This window comes from Orcinus orca, chromosome 7, assembly GCF_937001465.1.
Source record: "Orcinus orca chromosome 7, mOrcOrc1.1, whole genome shotgun sequence".
Classification (NCBI taxonomy): Eukaryota; Metazoa; Chordata; class Mammalia; order Artiodactyla; family Delphinidae; genus Orcinus; species Orcinus orca.
The window spans coordinates 29,575,848-29,596,028 of record NC_064565.1 but is presented as its reverse complement, the minus strand read 5'-3'; the positions used below and the strand labels follow the sequence as shown (position 1 = coordinate 29,596,028).

General features: G+C 43.9%; 1 protein-coding gene and 1 long non-coding RNA gene across 3 annotated transcripts in view; both read left to right on the top strand.

Moving 5' to 3' along the window:
* Positions 1-5,380, top strand: part of LOC117198339 (uncharacterized) — a 41,274-nt gene extending 35,894 nt beyond the window's left edge. Inside the window, exons 4-6 of one of the 2 annotated variants that reach the window (XR_007478264.1) lie at positions 81-233; positions 2,055-2,098; positions 5,264-5,377. This is a non-coding gene — a long non-coding RNA (uncharacterized LOC117198339). Of the gene's footprint in view, positions 1-80; positions 234-2,054; positions 2,099-5,263 lie in introns of both variants that reach the window. The other variant, XR_007478265.1, reaches the window with a different exon arrangement.
* A 63-nt stretch (positions 5,381-5,443) lies between these two features.
* LOC117198337 (uncharacterized) lies at positions 5,444-11,670 on the top strand. The gene is made up of 4 exons (XM_049712545.1): positions 5,444-5,542; positions 5,694-6,393; positions 6,733-6,877; positions 10,608-11,670. The coding sequence occupies exons 1-3, from the start codon at positions 5,444-5,446 to the stop codon at positions 6,744-6,746; spliced, it is 813 nt and encodes a 270-aa protein (XP_049568502.1). The 3' UTR covers positions 6,747-6,877; positions 10,608-11,670.
* Positions 11,671-20,181: the final 8,511 nt, after the last annotated feature.

The window sequence follows — 20,181 nt, the reverse complement described above, 5'->3', positions numbered from 1 at the left end:
AGATGGGATTAATCAGTGTGCATAGATGATAGATATTATTTTGAGTTGACTAGCTGGCATTTTTCACTTGCTTTTTTCAGGCGATCAATCTATTTTAAAATTGCCTTCAAAAGACATGAACTAGTCTGGCTCCAACACTTGAATTTTCATGCTGTCTCATATTGACTATAGTAACTACAGTAACAAACCAACATCCACAGGGTGAAGCTACCCTCTCTCATGCTGGTGAACAGGTGATGAATTCCACTGACCCATTTTTCTTTAATGAAGTAAAGTATGTTTACTCTTTAAAGGTGCCCTCATATTGCCTGAATCCCACTTGTTTTTCAGCTTGGAGGGGCTCTTATAAGTTAGTGACAACTCCCACAGACCAAACCTTTTATAAATGACTTGCTGAAAGCCATAAGCCCCGACCACAGAGCAAATGCTACAGATAAGATGGAGTGTTCCAACTTACACCTAGTCCCAACTTGACTCATCTTTATCGTCATTCCGATTTGTGTTTCTGGATAGATGTAATAGTTTTCTCTTGCTGTGTAACAAATGATCACAAATCTAGGAGCTTAAAACAACACACGTTTACTATCTCATAGTTTTAGTTTGGGCACCTCTTTACTGGGTCCTTTGCTTAGGGTCTCACAAGGCTTCAATCAAAATGTTAGCTAGGCTGAGTTCTCAGCTGAAGCCTTTATTGGGAAACCTTTCACTTCCAAACTCACTCTGATGGTTGGCAGAATTCACTTCTTTGTGGTTGTAGGGCTGAGAGCCCCGACTTCTTACTGGTTAGAGGCTGGAGGCTGCCCTCAGCTCCTACAAACTTCCTGCAGTTCCTCGCCATGTGGACTTCCCAACATGGCTGCTCAGTTTAGCAAGGCAAGTCTCTAGAGTAGGTCTGCTACCAAGTCATAGTCTTATTACATGTGAATGTTATTGCATTAACAATGTAATCATGGGGGTGACATCCTTTACTTTTGCCATATTCTATTGGTTAGAAGTAAGTCACAGGTCCCACCCACACACAAGAGAAGGGATTATACAAGAGCATAAAAACCAGGAGACAGGAAGCATGGCAGGATGAACCCACCTTAGAATCTGTCCAACACAACAGGTAAAGAAGGCAAAATCTTGGGAATGGGCTAAAGGAGCATTCAGGGGCAACCCACATGCTTCAAGAAGGTAAGATTCTAGGCAGAGATGGAAATGAAAGTGTGGCCAGCCCAGGAAGACTAACATTTGACACATTTCTAAGCTCATGTTTTAAAAACATTTACTCCGTGTTTATAGAGAGAAGAAATAAAGAGCTGTGAGGAGGGGAAAGAGATAAAAGAATGTCAAAGACAACAGTCTAGTTTGGAAACTCACTCATTAACATCAATTCTTGCATTGAGCTGCCAGCATCTTCTTTACAAGGTGGTCTCCTGACCATCTGTTGTCACTCAGTTATGCTCTCCATGCCTTCTCATCCCCAAATAGACATGACAATATTTCTTTAACTACAAGTAATAGTCATCTTAAGATGAATTTTGGTAAATTCAATTTCCTGTAACTCTCTTCAATTTCCTGTAATTCCCAGTGATATTATATCAGAGTCTAACAGATCAGCTCCCAAGTAAAAGACCATACTCTTAACTGAGCTATGCTTTTATGCTTACATAGCAGAGTCTTTAAACTTGGCAATGCAAAGAACCAGGATGGGTAGTAGCCTTGACTACTATTAGGTTTTTTGCAAATACTACCTGGAACGGCTTCTAACAATACACGTGTCTCTTTCTAATTCCTTGATTTAGGATTCTGGAGACCTCCTTTTGGTAGAATTCAGGGTTGGGGAATTTACCAGCCTTTATGGAAATTAGGGTGGGACATTAACATTATGCAAGTGAAACTATAGAAGGACTTATAAATATTTTCATATTCTTTTAAACAAAACAATACAGATGAAACAACAAAGAGAATACCCATTATGGTATATTATGATCAAGCTACTTAAATTAGGTAAAAAAAAAAGTACAGAAAAAGAAACATACAATCTTTCACTTACTATCACTTTCTCATAGGGTACTTTTTGGACGTCAGCACTTTGGCCAACAGAGCTTCTGAAGTAAGGGCGCTACAAAAGGGGAGCCTCTGGGCCTTCCCATGCCCAATAAGTAGTTTTACCACCACCTGTGCTACCTACCTGGCCTCTGTATGCACTGAATGGTAACCCTAGGTTTCGTACCTCATTTAATTACGTTAGTGCTTTCTCCCCTTTAGGAGAGACCCGTGAGGAAAACAAACAAACAAATAAAAAACACCTCTTGGCCAAAACTTTGTCTTTTATTTTTAATTTCCGAATCCCCTGTTTCCCTTATTTCTAGATATCACCAAAAGAATTACTTCAAAACTCACTGAAATTAAAATATTCATTGTTCCCCAAAAGCTATCCAAAGAAACCTTCATGAACTAAAGCAGAACTTAAAGGAAGGGTGTTTGTGGTGGAGGAATTCCTACACTCCCAAACCAGCCCCAGCCTCTACCTCTACCTTCCCAACAAGGAGGCACTAGCTTAGGTCAGGCCCTCTCCTCACAGCCCGATCTGGGGCCATTCTCAAGTTCAGCTGTTTGTTCTCACACCAGTCTCAAGCCAGGTTGCCATTTTTACTCCTCCCATGTATGGAAATCGGGGCAAGGCTTCAGGGTTCATCTTCAGTCCCTGGGACTCTCTTCCTCTGCTCCAGTAGTTCTCACTCCTGGCTGTGTAACAGAATCTCCTGGGAGATTTAAATGGAAAAACAAATTCCCATGTCCACATCCCAAGCACGCTCATTTACTTGGTCCAGGTTGGAGCATGGTCATTGGAATGTTTAAAGAGGTCCCCAGGTGATTCTAATGTGCAGCAGGCTTATACTTAATTCCACTCAACTTGAATCATCACATTCCATTTCATAATTTAATTACATTTCCCGTCTATGTATGTTTAAGTGTCTCAGCTTTGAATGAAAAAAGTCTATTGCTCCTCCAGTTGTGGTTCTTTCTTTGCTCATCTAGTCAAGAAGTCCTTATCTTTAAAATATAAAACAGACTCTAGTTGTCTTGAGCTTATAAGAAAGGAGGAAGAGTGCCACGTTGGGGCATGGGGTTGAGAACATCCCTGTTTCACAGTTACCACGTGCAAAGAATATCAAAGTCTTGGTTTCTGGCAGAATAGGAGTTAACCATGTGCTGGGATTTGAGGGGTTCTTCGCATGGCTTTTGATTTAAATATGTTTTACTCCTGGTGCCACAAGAGAACTTCTGCCATTAGAGATTCACTTACGTGGATTGAGCTTTCACCTTTTTAGGAGTTTTTCATTAGTGATGAATACTCCTAGGAGGATTCATTAAGACCTTTGTGTGAAATAGCTCATGGGGTCACTGTTGCTTGTGACAAAAAGAGGCACATAATTACCTTTTGTAGTAGCCTTTAGTCTGCTTCCTTCTCTAGGCTGTGCTCTCCATAAACGCAGGGCTGTGCCTCTATTATTTCCTAGCACCTAGCTCAGTATCTGGCACAAAGCAGACTCACGGTAAATATCTTTTAGAATGAATGAACGGTGGATGAATAAAACAATGAACGAATAAACACACTTGAGCAAAGCAGTGGCCATAATTAGTCATGAATCCTGGAAGAAGGAAAAGAAACAAAAAGAGAAAAAAAAATAGAATTCTTAGAGGAAAAACATTACCATGTCATAGTTTTCTTGGAGGTCTGAGGCTTTGCACACATCATAGAGAAAGTGCATTAAAGACAACTCACTAATAGTTCCATTTTGAGTCTGTTGACTTATTTGCTGGAATTTCCCCCTCATCTTTCTTCTTCAATAACAATAATAAGAACAATGAGAGCTACCATTTATTAAGCTTTTACTGAGAACCAGACATCATACTAATTGTTTCAGTGTTTTTACTGATCCTCCCAATAACTCTTTGAAGTGGGTATTTTCATTACCAATTTACAGATGAGGAAACCTAAGCTTACAGAGGATGTAAATTGTAAATGTAAGTTGTGACAATCAGATGGCAGACATGGGATTTGAGCCACAATCCGTCTGATGCCATGTGGTTTCATTGGCTCCTGGTGTGCCTCCTTCCATCTGTTTGCCCTGCCCCAGCACACACTCTCTCTCCTCTGTTCTCTTTCATGTGGCCACACATAAACATTGGGGATGAGGATGCAGTTGACCCGGTCTGAATGTATGGTGGCATAGAGAGGTTTGAGTTAAGAGGATGAAAGCAATACTCCAACAATAAGGATCAGCGCAGCTTCTGGAATTAAACATAAAGCACACAAACTTTCTCAGGTGCCAATATGCAGAGGAAAATATGGTGAGATCTTAATATATTTTGTTCCTCAAGGAGACAAAGTTTTTCTTCCTATCAAACTTGGGAAGAGATTTCCTGCATTGAAAAGGGGACATATATGGTCTAAAAGTAAAAATTCTCAGCCCCTATGTCACATCAGATGCAGAAGAATCGTAGGACAGTGCTTACAGAGACCTTTGATAACAAAGTGCAATTTAGTAACTCTGATTCAGATGGTAGGGTGTACATCGGGGTGGTCTCATATGGTAGCACTTGCTGAGGAAAGAAAAAGCATAAGTAAGCCTCTGTGAACAAAGCTTGCTTGAAAGTCCATGGAGAAAGTGGAGTATGAGGGTCCAAATACTTAGAATATAGAGTACACACTTTTAATATGGTCATCTCTAAATATCACTTTGTACAATTAGATTTCGTAAAGAAGAGGTGTCTCTTAGATGAAGATTTTATTTTCTATTCAGTGACTGGAGGGGTAGTATTCTGGGGCCCAGATTCTGGAGATTTTCTTTTTTTTTTTTTATAAATTTATTTATTTTATTTATTTATTTTTGGCTGTGTTGGTCTTCATTGCTGCGCGTGGGCTTTCTCTAGTTGCGGTGAGCGGGGGCTACTCTTCGTTGCAGTGCACGGGCTTCTCATTGCAGTGGCTTCTCTTGTTGCAGAGCACGGGCTCTAGGCGCATGGGCTTCAGTAGTTGTGGCACATGGGCTCAGTAGTTGTGGTGCATGGGCTTAGTTGCTCCGTGGCATGTGGGATCTTCCCCGACCAGGGCTCAAACCCGTGTCCCGTGCATTGGCAGGTGGATTCTCAACCACTGTGCCACCAGGGAAGCCCTGGAGATTTTCTGAAGTTTTGCAAACCATATAAGTACTTGCTGAAGTAACGTTCTCTTGTGGCTTAAACAATTTTAACGAACATTTTTACACAGATGGGAAGATCAGGCCCCTTCTCAGGACGAGGCCCTGCCTGGATGGAGTACCTGCAAGACAGAGCAAGTATTTCATCTTAGAGTACTTAGGAGAGAGACCCCATTTCACTTTACTGAGGAGGGCAAAATTAGTCTGGAAAGTTCTCAGAAGTAGTATTCTACCTGCTCTTTCTCTTGACCATGCTTATCCTCACAGAAGGACCCAGGCTGATGGATTCACCACTGTCTGGATCATACCAGTCCCTGTGGCAGTGGGAAGAGTATACTCAGGAGGGTCTTGTAACAGCAATTACGTGCTCCAACTCGATGCAGCCGTAATTTTTGCTTACACCCTACTGGCCCCAACAAGCCGTAGGAGCCACGCACCCACCAAAAGGCATACCTTCGAGGTCAGAGGGCGCCGCGAGCTCAGCGCTGAGTCCTTCACCAGCTGTCCCGCATCGCGCTCACGCACCACGTGGAGAAGCGCTGGAGGCCCCACCGAGTGTTCAGCCCGCAGTACTTCTGCCGCCAGGCCACCGCCTCCCGCATCCCTGCGCACCGCCTTGACCAGCTCCCGCGGCCCGCCGCCATCAAAAGCCTCGCCGAGTCCTTCTCCGTGGCCAGCGGCGTTCATGACGCACGGGCGCGCCTACTCGCGGGCCAGTGGGAACGGGGACGGCGGCAGCAAGGGCGGCAGCCTCCAAAACGTCCGAGCCGACCTGGCCCCGCCCCGAGCACGCCCTATCCCCGCCCCCCATCTAGGCCACGCTCGTTTCCAGAGGGCTCGCGCTGGGGGACCGCTCCCGGCCCGGCGCTGAGGCCGGCTCTGGACGCGGGGAGGACTTTGGCCACAGAGCCCCTCCTGCGAAGCGTGGGGACGCACCTCGGTGGCCGCAGCCAGAGTGATGTCCACGGAAGGACAGTGGACCGCGTGGGGTACTGCGGCGGTCTTGGCAGGACAAGGGCGGACCCCGTGGTGCGTGAAAAGCCGTCCGGGGGTGCTCTGCCTGGCTCGAGACCCCGGCCTCTCGGGAGCCGTCCCTGGGTAGCTGAGAGGCCTGGCTCCCTTTTAATTCGTAACAGAAGACTTTTCACCCCTTTGGTGCACTTCTCTGGGGCCATCCGGGAAGCCTCCAGACGGCCAAGCGGTGAGCCGACATCAACTGTGGGGACGAACTTGAGCCCTTTGGAGAGGGAGGGAGTTTAAGGCAAAGATGGGAGAGAATTCGCCTTCAGAGTTGACTCTCTCACCGTGTTGGTTTGGTTTTGTTTTAATTGTATCTCATTTTAAGCTTAAGCAAACACAATTTCGGTGATGGATTGGGGAAGAGAAGTTTCAAGGCTGAGTACTAAGTTTTGGCCTGCTCACCTGAGTGAATTAAGCTGTTTATTGCTAAGTAGAATATTAGTGGTAACAGCTGGGTTAGAGACGGTGCTGAGAATCGAGAGGTTTCTTTTTTTTTGACATGTTAATTGTCAATGCCTAGGTTTACCAGACTGAAGCCCAGGGGAAAGATTTAGGAGTCATCACCTTAGAGATGATGTGTATCTCCGCGAAATCACCACGAGACCTTCTAAGAAGTGGGTTTCGTAGAGAACTTAAGAAGTCAAAGGACTGAACCCTTGAGTAATGTGAGTAAACGGTGTGTTTTATTATTTTTTAATCTTGGAGACTAACAATGTATTGGTATTATGATGGGAAATTGGTGAAGCAAGGAAGATGTGGAGTGACTGCAGGAGCAAATTCCCCAAGAGGGAGAGAGGAATTAGGACACAGTGAACGCAGACTCACTTTGAAAAGCGTAAAGTACTAATTCAGGGAAGTTCTATTAGTAAACTGTGTCCTCTAGAAAGAAAAACTCAGTTCTGACTTTAAATTGTCAATGATAAACGCTAAGGGGGAAAAAACCCCATAGAAGTGCATTAAAAAAGCTGAGCGATGACTTAAGCTTTCTACAGCTTGAGAGGCGTAGCACCAACACAATATAATTTAGGTTAGGAGGTCCAGCTGATTTAGTGAACCTAAAATCACACCAAAAGAGTGCAGACTTCATTGGTAATGTTCTTGTAAGGTTCTCCTGCCTGCTTCAAATTAAAAACTCTCCCAAGACTTCCTTCAGTTACAAAACAAAAAAATATGCTCTCATCAATATGCATAATTTTACATATTGTATTCGGTACTGTATTATAGTATGAAGATGATCAGCTTGTCTCTTGGAAAGTTGTGGTAACCACATTTTATTAGTGCTGTCCTGGGGTTTCGAGAGAGCCCCTCTGGTTCCTGGGCTATTGCTCTCCTCCCACATAGCTACAATTCTATACAAATGGGACTGTACTCACCCTCCATACCCCATTTCACTCTCGACCCTCCTGCTCTATGGTATCAGCCTTTACTACTTCTGAAAATGTTGTTATTCCAGTGCCAGTAATGGCCACTGCATTCATCTGGTAAGGCTGTCATAGCAAAATGCCACAGGCTGGGTGGCTCAAACAACAGAAATTTATTTCTCACAGTTCTGGAGGCTGGTAGTCCAAGATCAAAGTGTCAGCAGGGTTGGTTTCTCCTGAGGCCTCTCTCCTTGGCTTGAGGATGGCTGCCTTCTCTCTGTGTCCTCCCGTGGCTTTTCCTCTGTAAGGTTGCAACCTTGGTGTCTCTCTCCCTTTTTACGGGGACACCAGTCCTATTGAATTAGCTCCCCCCCACCCCGCCACGAGCTTATTTAACCTAGGTTACCTCTGTAAAGGTCCTTTCTCCAAATACAGCCACGTCAGGGGTTAGGCCTTTGATGCATGAATCTTAGGGCCACAGCATTTCGTAACAACTATCTTTCTGGTAAACTTGATGGCAATTCTGGCTTTACTTGAATAATGTGGTTTACTTCATGCTTTTGACAGTTCCCTCCTGAAAAAGATTTTTGCTTCATCTCCCTTATTTTCCATGACACTACTCTTTCTTGTTTCTGCCTATTGCATTTATTTTATTGGCCACTCCTACCTTGGTTTCCATCCAAATTCTTCTTCCCACATCTTCCCCTAATTGTTCTTAATCTCTAGGCTTTGTCCTGAACCCTCTTCTGACCTCACTTACAATGATTTCACTAAGGGGCATTAATCATGCCATAGCTCAAACATGATATGCTTACTACTGACACATCCTTTTACAACTCTAGTCCAGACCCTCTCTTGAGGTTTGGAATCATGTGTGTTCACTTTCTATTGAACATCCTGGAATTTATTGAACATCTCTGACTAAGATAGATGCATGAGCTCAAAAAGCAATAGGCACTCAATACATATTTGTTGAGCTCATTCAGAACACTCATTCATTCAGCAATATTTGTTGATCACCTACTAAATAGCAGACACTGTTGTAGGTGGTTGGAATACATCAGCGAACAGAAGAGACCAAGGTCCTTGTCTGCAAGGAGATTCCATCATAGCAGATTACTGGCAATGACAAATAAATGCTAAATAAATTATACAGTATGACGGATGATGTTAAGTAGTTAGATTAAAGAAAAAGTAGACCAGGGTAGGAGGGATCAGGGATGGGTCAAGGAGCGGGTTGAAGGATTAAATTAGGTGGTCAGGTGAACCTCATTGAAAAAGAGCGATTTAAACAGGCTTGAAGAAGGTAAGTGAATAAATGCAGTTTACGAAAGGCATCTCAAATATAATACGTCCAAAACTCCACTGAACAAGTCTCTTCCCTAGAATTCTCAGTGTGGTTGCCATTCATTCTTCTACTAGAGTGATCATATAAATCTATCTGCCAAACTAGGACACAATGGAGAATAAAGGATGGTACTACAGGCATTAACCAGCACATCCCCAGACAAACTTGGGTGTATGGATGCATGGATGTATTGATGCCTAGCTGTCACCCCAGGCAGAAACATATGTCATTCTTGTCTTCTCTCACTCCCTCGTCCCTCCCTTCCCCCTTATCTTCTCCGAGTAGATGATCAAGTTCTTTTGATATTACCCAGAATATATCTCTTCTATTTCTAATACTGCTGTCTTAATTCCAGATATCTCAGGATCTCTGACTAGCATAGAGACAGGAGCTCAAAAATGTTCTAACTCTGAGTCTGTTCCTCCTCAAATCCCTTCCCTAGATCTCAGACGGACTCTTCCTAAACACTCTAATCCTGACACTCTCATTTAAAAAATGAGGAGTGAGGGAGTTCCGTGTCAGCCCAGTGGTTAGGACTCCACACTTTCACTGCCGAGGGCGTGGCTTTAATCCCTGGTCAGAGAACTAGGATCCCTGCAAACCGCATGGCGTGGCCAAAAACAAAGTGAAAGGTTTGGGTAGAAAGCACGTAAAGCACATACGGAGGCTGACAAGGCCCTTGCTGGTCCCAGGCCCCCTCCTCTGTTGCCCGTCTCCTACTCACGACTTGTATGTAGGCCAGCCCTGCCTGAGTGCCTGTTACAATCTAGCCCTGCCAAATGCCTTCCCTGAAAGGTAAGAACACGGGGGTATCAAGCAGTTGATCTTCAAAACCCACAGTTTCTGTAATTTTAAGTCTAAAACTCGGTGTCTCACAAAGATTAAATCCCCATTATTGCCCTTAAGATGTGGGGAATTAAAAATATATCAGATCTCTCTCTAGTTCCTATTTCAGCTCAAATGAATCCAGTTAGGTTTCACTGCAAACTATGAAATACGCTAGGCCTATTTCCTCTTTAAATTGATTATAAATGTTGATGCTGTTCAGTATAAGTGCAAATTAATCTAGGGAATTCCGTGAAATTTTATTTCTTAATTAAGCAGTTTAGACTAAATTACTTAACTGCAGTGACTACTCTGGCTCCTAAGGTTGTTCAAGGTCAGACACATGTCATCAAATGTAACACAATGATTTTCCACTTAGCACAGACGTTTTCGTCAAACTCATTTCATTGCTTTGGGCTGGAGAGGAGAGGTTGCAGTCTTGAGCCGGGTGATCTCTAGAGACTGGGACCAGGATTATAGGAGGCAACACCAGGTGATGACACTCAGGCCAATTGAAGGAGTTTCTGGAAAATAGAAACGTGGCTTCCATTAAACTAAGAAAAGAACTGGGGCCTTAGACGGTCCAGAAATTAAACTTTCTACTGATACACATCTGGCAATGCTTCAGTGAGCGCAATCCATTTGGTCAGCCAGATGGACCAGTCCTAGCAGCTTTTCAGTCTCATGCACAAAGCACTTCAGCCTGGGGAAGAAAAAAAATCCCCAAACAAAAATATAAATAGAGAAGACCCTAGCATTGTGGCTAAACAATGGGGAAGACTCTTATAAATGAGGTTTCCACAACACTGTGCATTTCAGACATGACAGCTGTTACCTTTTTTCTTTCTTGATTTTTAATAGCTTATTTATCATGGGTGAAGGATGCGATTACTTATCGGAGGCTCCGTGCTCTTGGCAGAAAACCTTTACAATGCTCAGTTACTCTCTCCCGGAGGAAAGAAGGCAATTTCTAGCCTCTTTCTGAGAAAATATACTAAATAATACCAACAAAGAACAGTGATAAGAATCTAAACTGAAAAAGATCTTTTGAAAATGCAAACTTCAATATCATGGACTATCAAAGGAACTCTGGCTAAAAGGATGGGCTCACCAAAGAGATTCTCTTTTTCTCATTTAGGAAGCCTTACTCTTTTCTCACTTTCTAACACCATGAATCTAATTCAAGTTCGCCATTAGCTTGAATGAGAATTATCTTCTGTCACTCAAACTATGTGTCTGCACTGAAGTTCATTGATCATCCTTCAGCTGAACTGCCATGGCTACTCAATAACCATGGCCCATTTCCTACTCCTGAAGTCAAATGCTTAGATGTGACGGCACGCCGTGCACTGAGGAGTCTATGTATGTTTCCTCCTTCCTTGCCCAGAGTTTGCTGAGAGAAGAATAGAGACATAGAAATCCATTCCAAGCAGCCATCCCAATTTATGCCATTTGTAATGATGGACTTCTGAAGTTACTCTTAATAAATATTTTAACTCACTAATCAATAGGTTACTTGGGGGGAGTTAGAGAGTGTAAAGTAAATGAAAAATGTCAGTGTCTTTTACTTATTGAACTTTTTATCAAATACATTTCTTTTTGTCTTTAGATAAATACATCCTGCTAAAACTTAAAATACGGTCCTCCCTTCCCTCTCTTTCCCCCTCTTCTTTCTAGCAAAGATTTACTTAGCTCTCACTCTGTGCCAGGTAACACGCTGAGGGATCTGTGTGGATTATCAAGAAAATAAAGCATTTTTGGTGAATTCCAGATTTATACACAAGCTGCCTACATCAGCTAATCTTCAAGTTTCCTCCATTATTTGCATGTTGATGAGATGTCAAGTTCCAGATCAAATATCACGAATAAAAGTTCCCAGGTGGAGTATCCCATTTTACATTTTGGTTTTAGTGGGGGTTTTTTGTGGTGTTCTGGCTTGTTTAGAGGACTAGATTCCTTAACCCAATCTCAACTCTTCATTCAAAAATATTGGGAATTTTCTTTCTTTATTTCAAGTGAAGAGTAATATGATTTTCTGTCCATTTATACCAGCTACTTTTCAGAATCAGTCCGTTCTTTCATGTTTTTCTATCACTTCTGCATCCAGTCCTTTGCCACGACTGACCTAAGTTCATGATAAAATCCTTAGAATTATGGCATGCTAAAGTCTTTTTGGAGGGTCACTTTCAATGTTTTCCACCATGATGTGAGATTTTTACGTTTCTTATGTTGCTTTCTTGTACTGTCTTAGAGAAACAAATCCAGAATGCTGTGATTGGAATTCTTCAGGTTTGGGTCTTGTCAACTATCCCATAGCCAACATGTTCAGGGAAAACGAGGAATCTTGCAACCGTCAAGCCCTCAGCACATTTTTCAAAGTGGACCTAATTTGACCTTATCCCTTTATCCAGTACTTTGCTTTCTCAAAGGCTTCGTGCTGTTATTCATCCTTTTGTTGGCCAAAGCAAAAGCCAATTTAAAAAATCAAGTATATGGTCTAAAGCATTTTGACAAACATATACATTTGTATAACATTCACCACTACAATCAAGATGTAGAACATTTTCATCACCCCCAAAACCTCCCCGTGTCTCTTAAGGTCAGTTCCCCAACTACTCCACATCCTGCCCTCAGGCAGCCGTTGATCTGCTCTGTGTCTCTATAGATTAGTTTGACTATAAAACTACAGTTCTAGACTATTATACAAATTGAACCACACACACTGTGTTCTTTTGCGTCAGGCTTCTTTCACTCATCATATTGTTTTAAAGATTCATCCACGTTCTTGCATGTATTGGTAGTTCATTTTAGTGCTACTAATTTCCATCTTATGGATATACCACAATGTTTTTACACGTTCACTTGTTAAGGGACATATGGGTTGTTTCTGTTTTTTCTGTTTTGTTTTGCTACTCAAGTAAAGCTGCTATAAACTCACCTGTACAGACTTTGTGTGGATATATCAGAGCTCTTCTGCAAGGAGAGATATTAAAGATATATTCAAGGGCCAAAGTTTAAATGCCAAAGGGAGGAAATAGGTAATATAAATGAAAGAAGCAGAATAATGTAAGAGAAAAGGGGGTGAGGACTGTAGCGATTTGCCACAGATCCAATGTTTAATTCTGTTTCATAATGAAACAATGTTAAGAAAACTGCAGTGATAATGTACCACAGCATCAAAAGAAAAGGTCAGCTCCTATAGGTCAGCTCCTTCCTTGGATCAGGTAACAAACAGCCCTTTTAAGACTTTTTCCTTGACACAGGCTAAAGTATCATTAAGAATGCATTGTTAAGAAAAATTTAGTTTTAGACAGTCTTGGGTTTGAATTCATAATCTATACATGCTAACTGCATGACCTTAATCAAGCTTCTCCAAATATCTTAACCTTTGTTTTTTATTAGCAAAATGGGGATAATAGTGTTACCCATTTTATAGAATGGAGGTAAAGCATAAAAAAATTAAAGCGTATCTGGAATTAGCCTAAATATTCTTTCTCTCACTTTGGCATAAGCTACAACTTGATTGTCTTCCACATGTCAGGCCCTGTGTGATGTACAGTACTCTCATCATCTCTTTTTTTTTAAATTAATTATTTAATTTTGACTGTGTTGGGTCTGTTGCGCGTGGGCTTTCTTTAGTTGCGGTGAGCAGGGGCTACTCTTCGTCGCCGTGCGCGGGCTTCTCATTGCAGTGGCTTCTCTTGTTGCAGAGCACGGTCTCTAGAGCACAGGCTCAGTAGTTGTGGCACACGGGCTTAGTTGCTCTGCGGCATGTGGGATCTTCCCAGACCAGGGCTCGAACCTGTGTCCCCTGCATTGGCAAGTGGATTCTTAACCTCTGCACCACTCGGGAAGTCCCTCATCATCTCATTTTATTAAATCTTCACCTCATTAGCTAGACAAGAAACTGAGGTTGAGTGAGGTTGAAGCCATGTGATGAAAGCAGAAAGCGAGAACCACTAGCTGTGACTGGAATTTGCTTCCCCGAAGTATGAGTCAATAGCTGACAGGTTTCATTGACTGGGGTCCACCTCTACATTTGCAAAAGGCTGGAGCTCACTTCTTTGCAACCATGTCACTTATGCTACTCGTCCATAACCTGCAGGTCTGATGTCCTCATAACAAGTTGGAGGCCAGGCTTTTCTGAGAGCTTGTCTTTGGCCAACTGTAACCATATTGTCAAAAATATGTGTCTGCCACTGGACTGGGAGCTCCATTCTGAGGACCTGGCAGAGGGCCTCGAACACTGGAGTCAGATCATTTTATGGAGCACAACTTGAACATAGTTTTCCTTCCATTGAATTCAGGAACCAGAATCTTTAGATAAAGAACAAGTGTTTACCTCTTAACACCATCGTGCATGTTACTTTGATCTTTGTGTCATCTTTAATAGCTGAGACAACCACTTAGGTGGTCTCAGTTGGCCTTATGACCAATTATGTATCTCTCTGGGTATAACATCGAGTCATCTATTTTTAAAATGATGTCACTCCACCTCACTGGATCCCTGTTGTTTCTTTGTTTATAAAATGAAGGTATGGACTAGATGCTCTATAAGATCCTTCACATCGTTAACTTCTCTATGATTCAAATAACACCCCCTGGTTCCTGTCCCAGTTCTAATAATTTTGGGGTAACCTGGCATTTTTCTGGGATCAGGTTCCTATAGTGCAGTGGCTCTTCAGACCAGAAGCATCAGCAACAACTGGTCCACTGAGTCTCAGAACCACCCCTGCTGAAAGGGGGACCAGCACCCCTCTCCATCTAGTCTGAGTCTTTCCTCAAACATCCAACGCTGGCTCCAATGCCACAGCACCTGCCCGCTGACACCTCCCTGCGTTCTGCAGAGGGGAGACAGCCTGGAGAGTGGCTGGAGTAGGTTATGGAGGGGACGTGACCTCCAGTTGACCCGCGAGCTGGCCCCGGGCAATCAGAGGTTCCTCATCCCCTCTCCTGTCCTTAGAAGGCACGTTCTGCCCACCATCCCCACATTTGGAAGGAGCCTTGAGAGAGCAATGGATGTTGAGACCATGGATGGCATACATGGCGGAACCCACTTAAGGCCTCTATATCAACTTTTAAAATTCTGGCAGGCAGGTATGGAGATCTCCTGGTCTCACAGCTGCCCAAGACACGCCTCATATGTAAGTTCCCTGGCATATTAATCCTGCCACCTACCTATCTGGAGTGGTCTGCCTCTTTCTTCTGTCTCTTCTTACCCCTGTATGGGGGGCGGGGAGGCCAGTTTCAGATTTCACCTGGGCAACCCCTGAGGTTGCAAACCAGCTAGGGTTCTTCAAATTCCACTCCCCCTGCCCTGATGACCCAACATAACATCTTTGTTGGCTTCATTAATGAGTTACGAGGATAATTTCACTTCCTTAGAAACACATGGCATCCTTCCAAAACTGAGTTTCAGTTTATAAGCAAAGGCTATAAAATGGCTTCTTCCTGGCTGAGGGAGGAAAGGAAAGTGTTAGTTGTATGTGTATGTGTGTGGTTGAGGATCAGATCAGGGACTGGCAGTCAAGAAGAGCTTCTGCCTGCGCATCATACCCATGAAAGGGCTTGAACTTAGACTCTTGTTGTAATTTCTAAATTGAATTACGTGTAACCTCACAGCGGCGCACTTGAAAAATAGGCATCATTTCACTTGTGGTCCATATCTGGATTATATCAATACTTTCTGTAGTGTATTGTGAATTATTTTATAAACAAATGCTGTACTTAACCTTATAGACAACATAATTGTGTTGCATTGGGTTTTCATAAAAGTAATTTGTCACTATATTAAATTCTTGTGCCCTAGTCTTGCAATTATTCAGGATAATGGCCTAAGAGCCTCAATATATCAACTTGCCCTGACCTCTCTCTCCCTTATGAGAAGCTCTGGGAAGATACTCAGTATCTAGATGAGGTGTTAGGAGGGTCTAACATGAGGCCCCAAATGGATACAATGCAACCTATGCTAATAACTTCCCCTTAACATTGAACTCCGTGAAGCATTCAAAGTACTTCCTAATTTCATATCTTACCTAAATTATGTCAAAAGTCAACAAACATTTATCAAGTGCTTACTGTGTGCCAGATACTGTATTAATACTGAGGACGCAAAGATGAAAAGAACAGCCAGTGTTCTCAAAATGCTTGCAGCCTACCGAGGGAAAAATCTTGAATCCTGGGTACAGTTCATCATACAAAACACTGTGAGGGAAGTACGTACATGATACAAAAATTCATTTTAACTGGGGAGAAGAGAAAGTGTTCTGGGGAAGACACCCCCAGTAATGGTTATGAATGTGCTATACTACTTCCCAGCACAGGAACGACTGGGGCAGAGGCTAGAGTGTCTGAAATAAGAGCGTGATTATAAAGAGCTAAAGCAACTCTCTGGGTTTTGCTGTGGGCTAAAGGCAGTTTAAGGGGAGCGTGGGCAGGTGGGCCCCATCTCCTGCCCTCAGGCGTTCTTTAAATCTCTAAATCATTTGGTCTAGGTCTGTTGAGAGCTTTTTGCCTAAAAAATTCAGGATTCGGAAGACAGGGACTGGTGAGCTGCTCCCTCCAGGTCTGTCCGGGCACCCAGAAGCTGGCAAAACTGCTAAACAGCTAGGTTGCAGCCGGCCACCACCAGGCTCCAAGTACTCCTCCCTGGAAAGTGTAGAAGACTGGAAGGATTTGAAGGAAAAAGAAAAGTTCTATGTTAGTGCAGAGACATCCGTTTATCAGCAGAGAGTTATCAAGGTTAATGAGAAAAATTATCTCATCAGAGCAATCCCCGGGTGGAGGCGCGTGCGGGAGCCGTCTCCCACTCTAATCTGCAAGCCTGGGGCCTCCCCGAGCAATACGATCCGATCCATCAAAGTCACTTCCTCTGCCTTCCCAGGGGAGCGAGCCCCCTCCTGCCACTGAGGAGGAAGCCGGTGGGAGGGTCCCGCAGACGGCCAGTGGGCACAGGGCGATGCCAGGTGTGCCTGGAAGTAGAAAACGGAGCAGGGGACTGCACCCCAAACCTCCTTCTGGCTTTTAGGGAGCCAGGAACTGAGGATGACTAAGCAGGTGTCAAGGGAGGGAAGGAAACGTGTGCCCTACACACACACACACACACACACACACACACACACACGCACCAGCATACACACCACACCCTGTACTCACATACACACGTAGTACACACAATATGGACATATGCCGTACACATGCACACTCAGTCACATCCACCACACACATCATGCAAGAACACTCCACACATACACACAGTACACACACACACACACACACACACACACACACACACACAGGCATGCTGTGTGTCCTGCTGTCATTTGTTTTCAATCTTTCATCCTTTATGGGAAATAACAACCGTTTAGTCAGATGCATTTTCATAAATGCTTGTCCTTATGGTTCCTTTGGCAGGAGCCTGCAGTTTCCACCTGCTGCCAGCCCTGTGGGTAGAGAGTTTTTTGTTTCGTTTGTTGCAGTTATTGTGGTGGTGTTGGTTTAGTTTTGCATCGTTCCAGGGAAGGCAGGAAGCAGCAGAGAAGTAGCTAGAAAGCACAACTTTTGCAGGTAGGCCGTTCAATATACAGTGCAGTTAGCCAGACTGTGGCTGGCTGGCTCAGGGTCCCGGGACTGCAGTAACTGCCCACTTCCAGTGCCTCCTTCCTATCATTGCCGTACTCCCTTTATGCGAAGGGCAAGCCTTCCACCAGCAGGGGGTGCTACTCTTCGATAAGACCCCCTTCTCTTGGCCACAGCTCCCTTGTTCCCGACACTTCAGACACTTCAAATCTTTCCTCAAGCCACGTCCCCTTTGGGAAGCTTTCAGCCTTCACAGATCTTCCCTCTCCTCGGGCATTCTGTAATAAAGTTAGGATAACTTTAGTAGTACTCCTCTGTAAAGCACAGTTTAGTCCATGATTTATATCAACTTGTATTCTCACTAGATTTCAAGGATGTCAGTCTCGACTTCTCCAGCCAGCTTGTAAGTGACTGCAGGGCATGATCAGTGTTTTAACACATTCTGGCATGCTTCCTCAGCTCTGAGCAAATGTGGGGAGCTGGGTTGCGATTCTTTTTTTTTTTTTTTTTAAACCCACTTTTGTTTATTTATTTATTTTTGGCTGTGTTGGGTCTTCGTTTCTGTGCGAGGGCTTTCTCTAGTTGTGGCGAGCGGGGACCACTCTTCATCGTGGTGCGCGGGCCTCTCACTGTCGCGGCCTCTCTTATTGCGGAGCACAGGCTCCAGACGTGCAGGCTCAGTAGTTGTGGCTCACGGGCCTAGTTGCTCCACGGCATGTGGGATCTTCCCAGACCGGGGCTCAAACCCGTGTCCCCTGCATTAGCGGGCAGATTCTCAACCACTGCGCCACCAGGGAAGCCCCTGGGTTGCGATTCTTATCTTAAGGCATGGCCAGTAGATTTTATATTCATTACATTTCTTTCTTTGACAGAGGCTTCATTTGAGAAACAACCTATTTTTCTGGATGTTCTCTGTGTCTGTCCATTGCTAAGAACGTTTGAAGGCTTACAAATTGTTCTGCAAGCACAGAACCACCTTTGACATAACTGCCAGCATTCTTCAGTGGTGAAGCCTTTGCCAGTGGGGAGACAGAGGGGATGATGTCTCAGAAACCATGACCCCTAGCACCTGGAGCCGACCCCATTTGATGACAAGCATGATCTCCTCACATTAGGTAGGCAGAGACACAGTTTCTAGGCATCTCACTGACGTTAACTCCCCAAAGATCCTATACACATTGGTTGGCCAGTATGATCAGAATATAATGTGATTTATCCATTCATCAGATATTTATTGATTACTTATCAGTTATGCTCTACACACTGGGCAAGGCACTGGAGGTATACCTCTGAACAAGCCAATTATAAGACTTGTACTCTAGGGTTACAAATGGTGGTCAGTACCATGAAGGAACTGGAGAATTATGATGACAGAGGAGCTGGAGAGGGAGAGTGGGGCAGGTGTAGCGAGAACTCATCTAGATGGAGTAAGCGGAGAAGGTGAGGACGTTTAGACTAAGACCCTAAGGGGGAGAAGCAGCAGATTTCAGAGCGTAGGGGAAGAGGTCGTTTGTCACGTGGGACTGTTGGTTTGGTTCAGCTCTAACCACGCCTTATTCAGGGCAGCTGCCTCAACGATGAGAGTCCCAGGTCCCAATGATAATAGCTAACTGGTATTTATTGTTCAGTTACAAAATGCCATCCTTACAGTATTGCTCCAGGTAAGCTTATTGCAAGTGAGGAAATGGAGACTCAAAGAGGTAAAGAGAGGGGGTGCATATCCAGCCCGATCTAATGGCCTCCAGAGTGTGTGCCTCTCCCCTCCTTTCCACCATGGTAATGGTAGGTAAGAGAGAGCGTGACCCAGAGCCACCTAACGCTAGGATCTGAAAAGCTGTTCGGAGAGTGTGTTCTGTTGATGGCCTGTCTGCAAATCAAATCTGAAATAAATTACAGCTGTTTTACTTGTAAAATTTTTCTTGTAAATACCATAAAGTACATTTAGGAGTAGCGAAGAGTCAAAGAATTAAGCAAATAATCCAAAAAGGATAACAATGGCTGCCTTGAAGCTTCCTGATCTATATTATATGTTAACATTCACTGGCCCCTGCCTGTATAGACGATAGACAACCATTATTGACTCTAATTTTTCCTTCTTTCATTCCACAGACACTTTTTGAGCACCTGTTGTATGCCAGACACTGTGGTAGTAGCTCAGGATACGGATAAATATCATGCTCTGTCCTAGATTTACATACAATACTTTGAGAACAAAGAGAAGAAACAATTATAATACAGTGTGGGAAGTGCTGTGATTGAGGGACACAGGGGCATGGAACACAGCCTGGGAGGAGGCACTGTTAGGATTTCAGCAAATGCTCCTTGAAGGAGGTGATTTCTGAACTGAGTCCCTAAAACCTTAGTAGGAGGTAATCAGCTTAAGGCTATAATCCAAAAGTGCTAGCAGGGGACCATTATGGGAACAGCCAGGTATCTGTTGTGTCTGGCCCTAGCATGTGGCCCATGAGAGTAAACACAACAAATGAGGTTGAAATCTAAGCGGAGACCAGACTATGAAGAGCTTCTGCACTGTGGTAAAAAGCTAAGACCTTACTCTGAGTTCTGTGGGATGCCACGGTGTGAAAATGTAAGCAGAGGAATGACATTGTTTTTAGAATAATCTCTCCGACAGCTGAGTGGAGAATGAATGGGAGGGAGGAGAGGCTAGAGGGCTGGCAGAGTGGGGTGGGATCCCTGCTGCGTGCCAGGCGCTGTCCTAGTCACCGGGGCTCCAATTGTGAACAAGGCAAACGTGGAGCAATAGGCTAGTGAGAGAGACACCAAGTTTCACCCATAGATCTCATTTTATATTCATGACCAGCAACCTCCTCTGGGTCCTTTGTGCTGCCCAGCAATC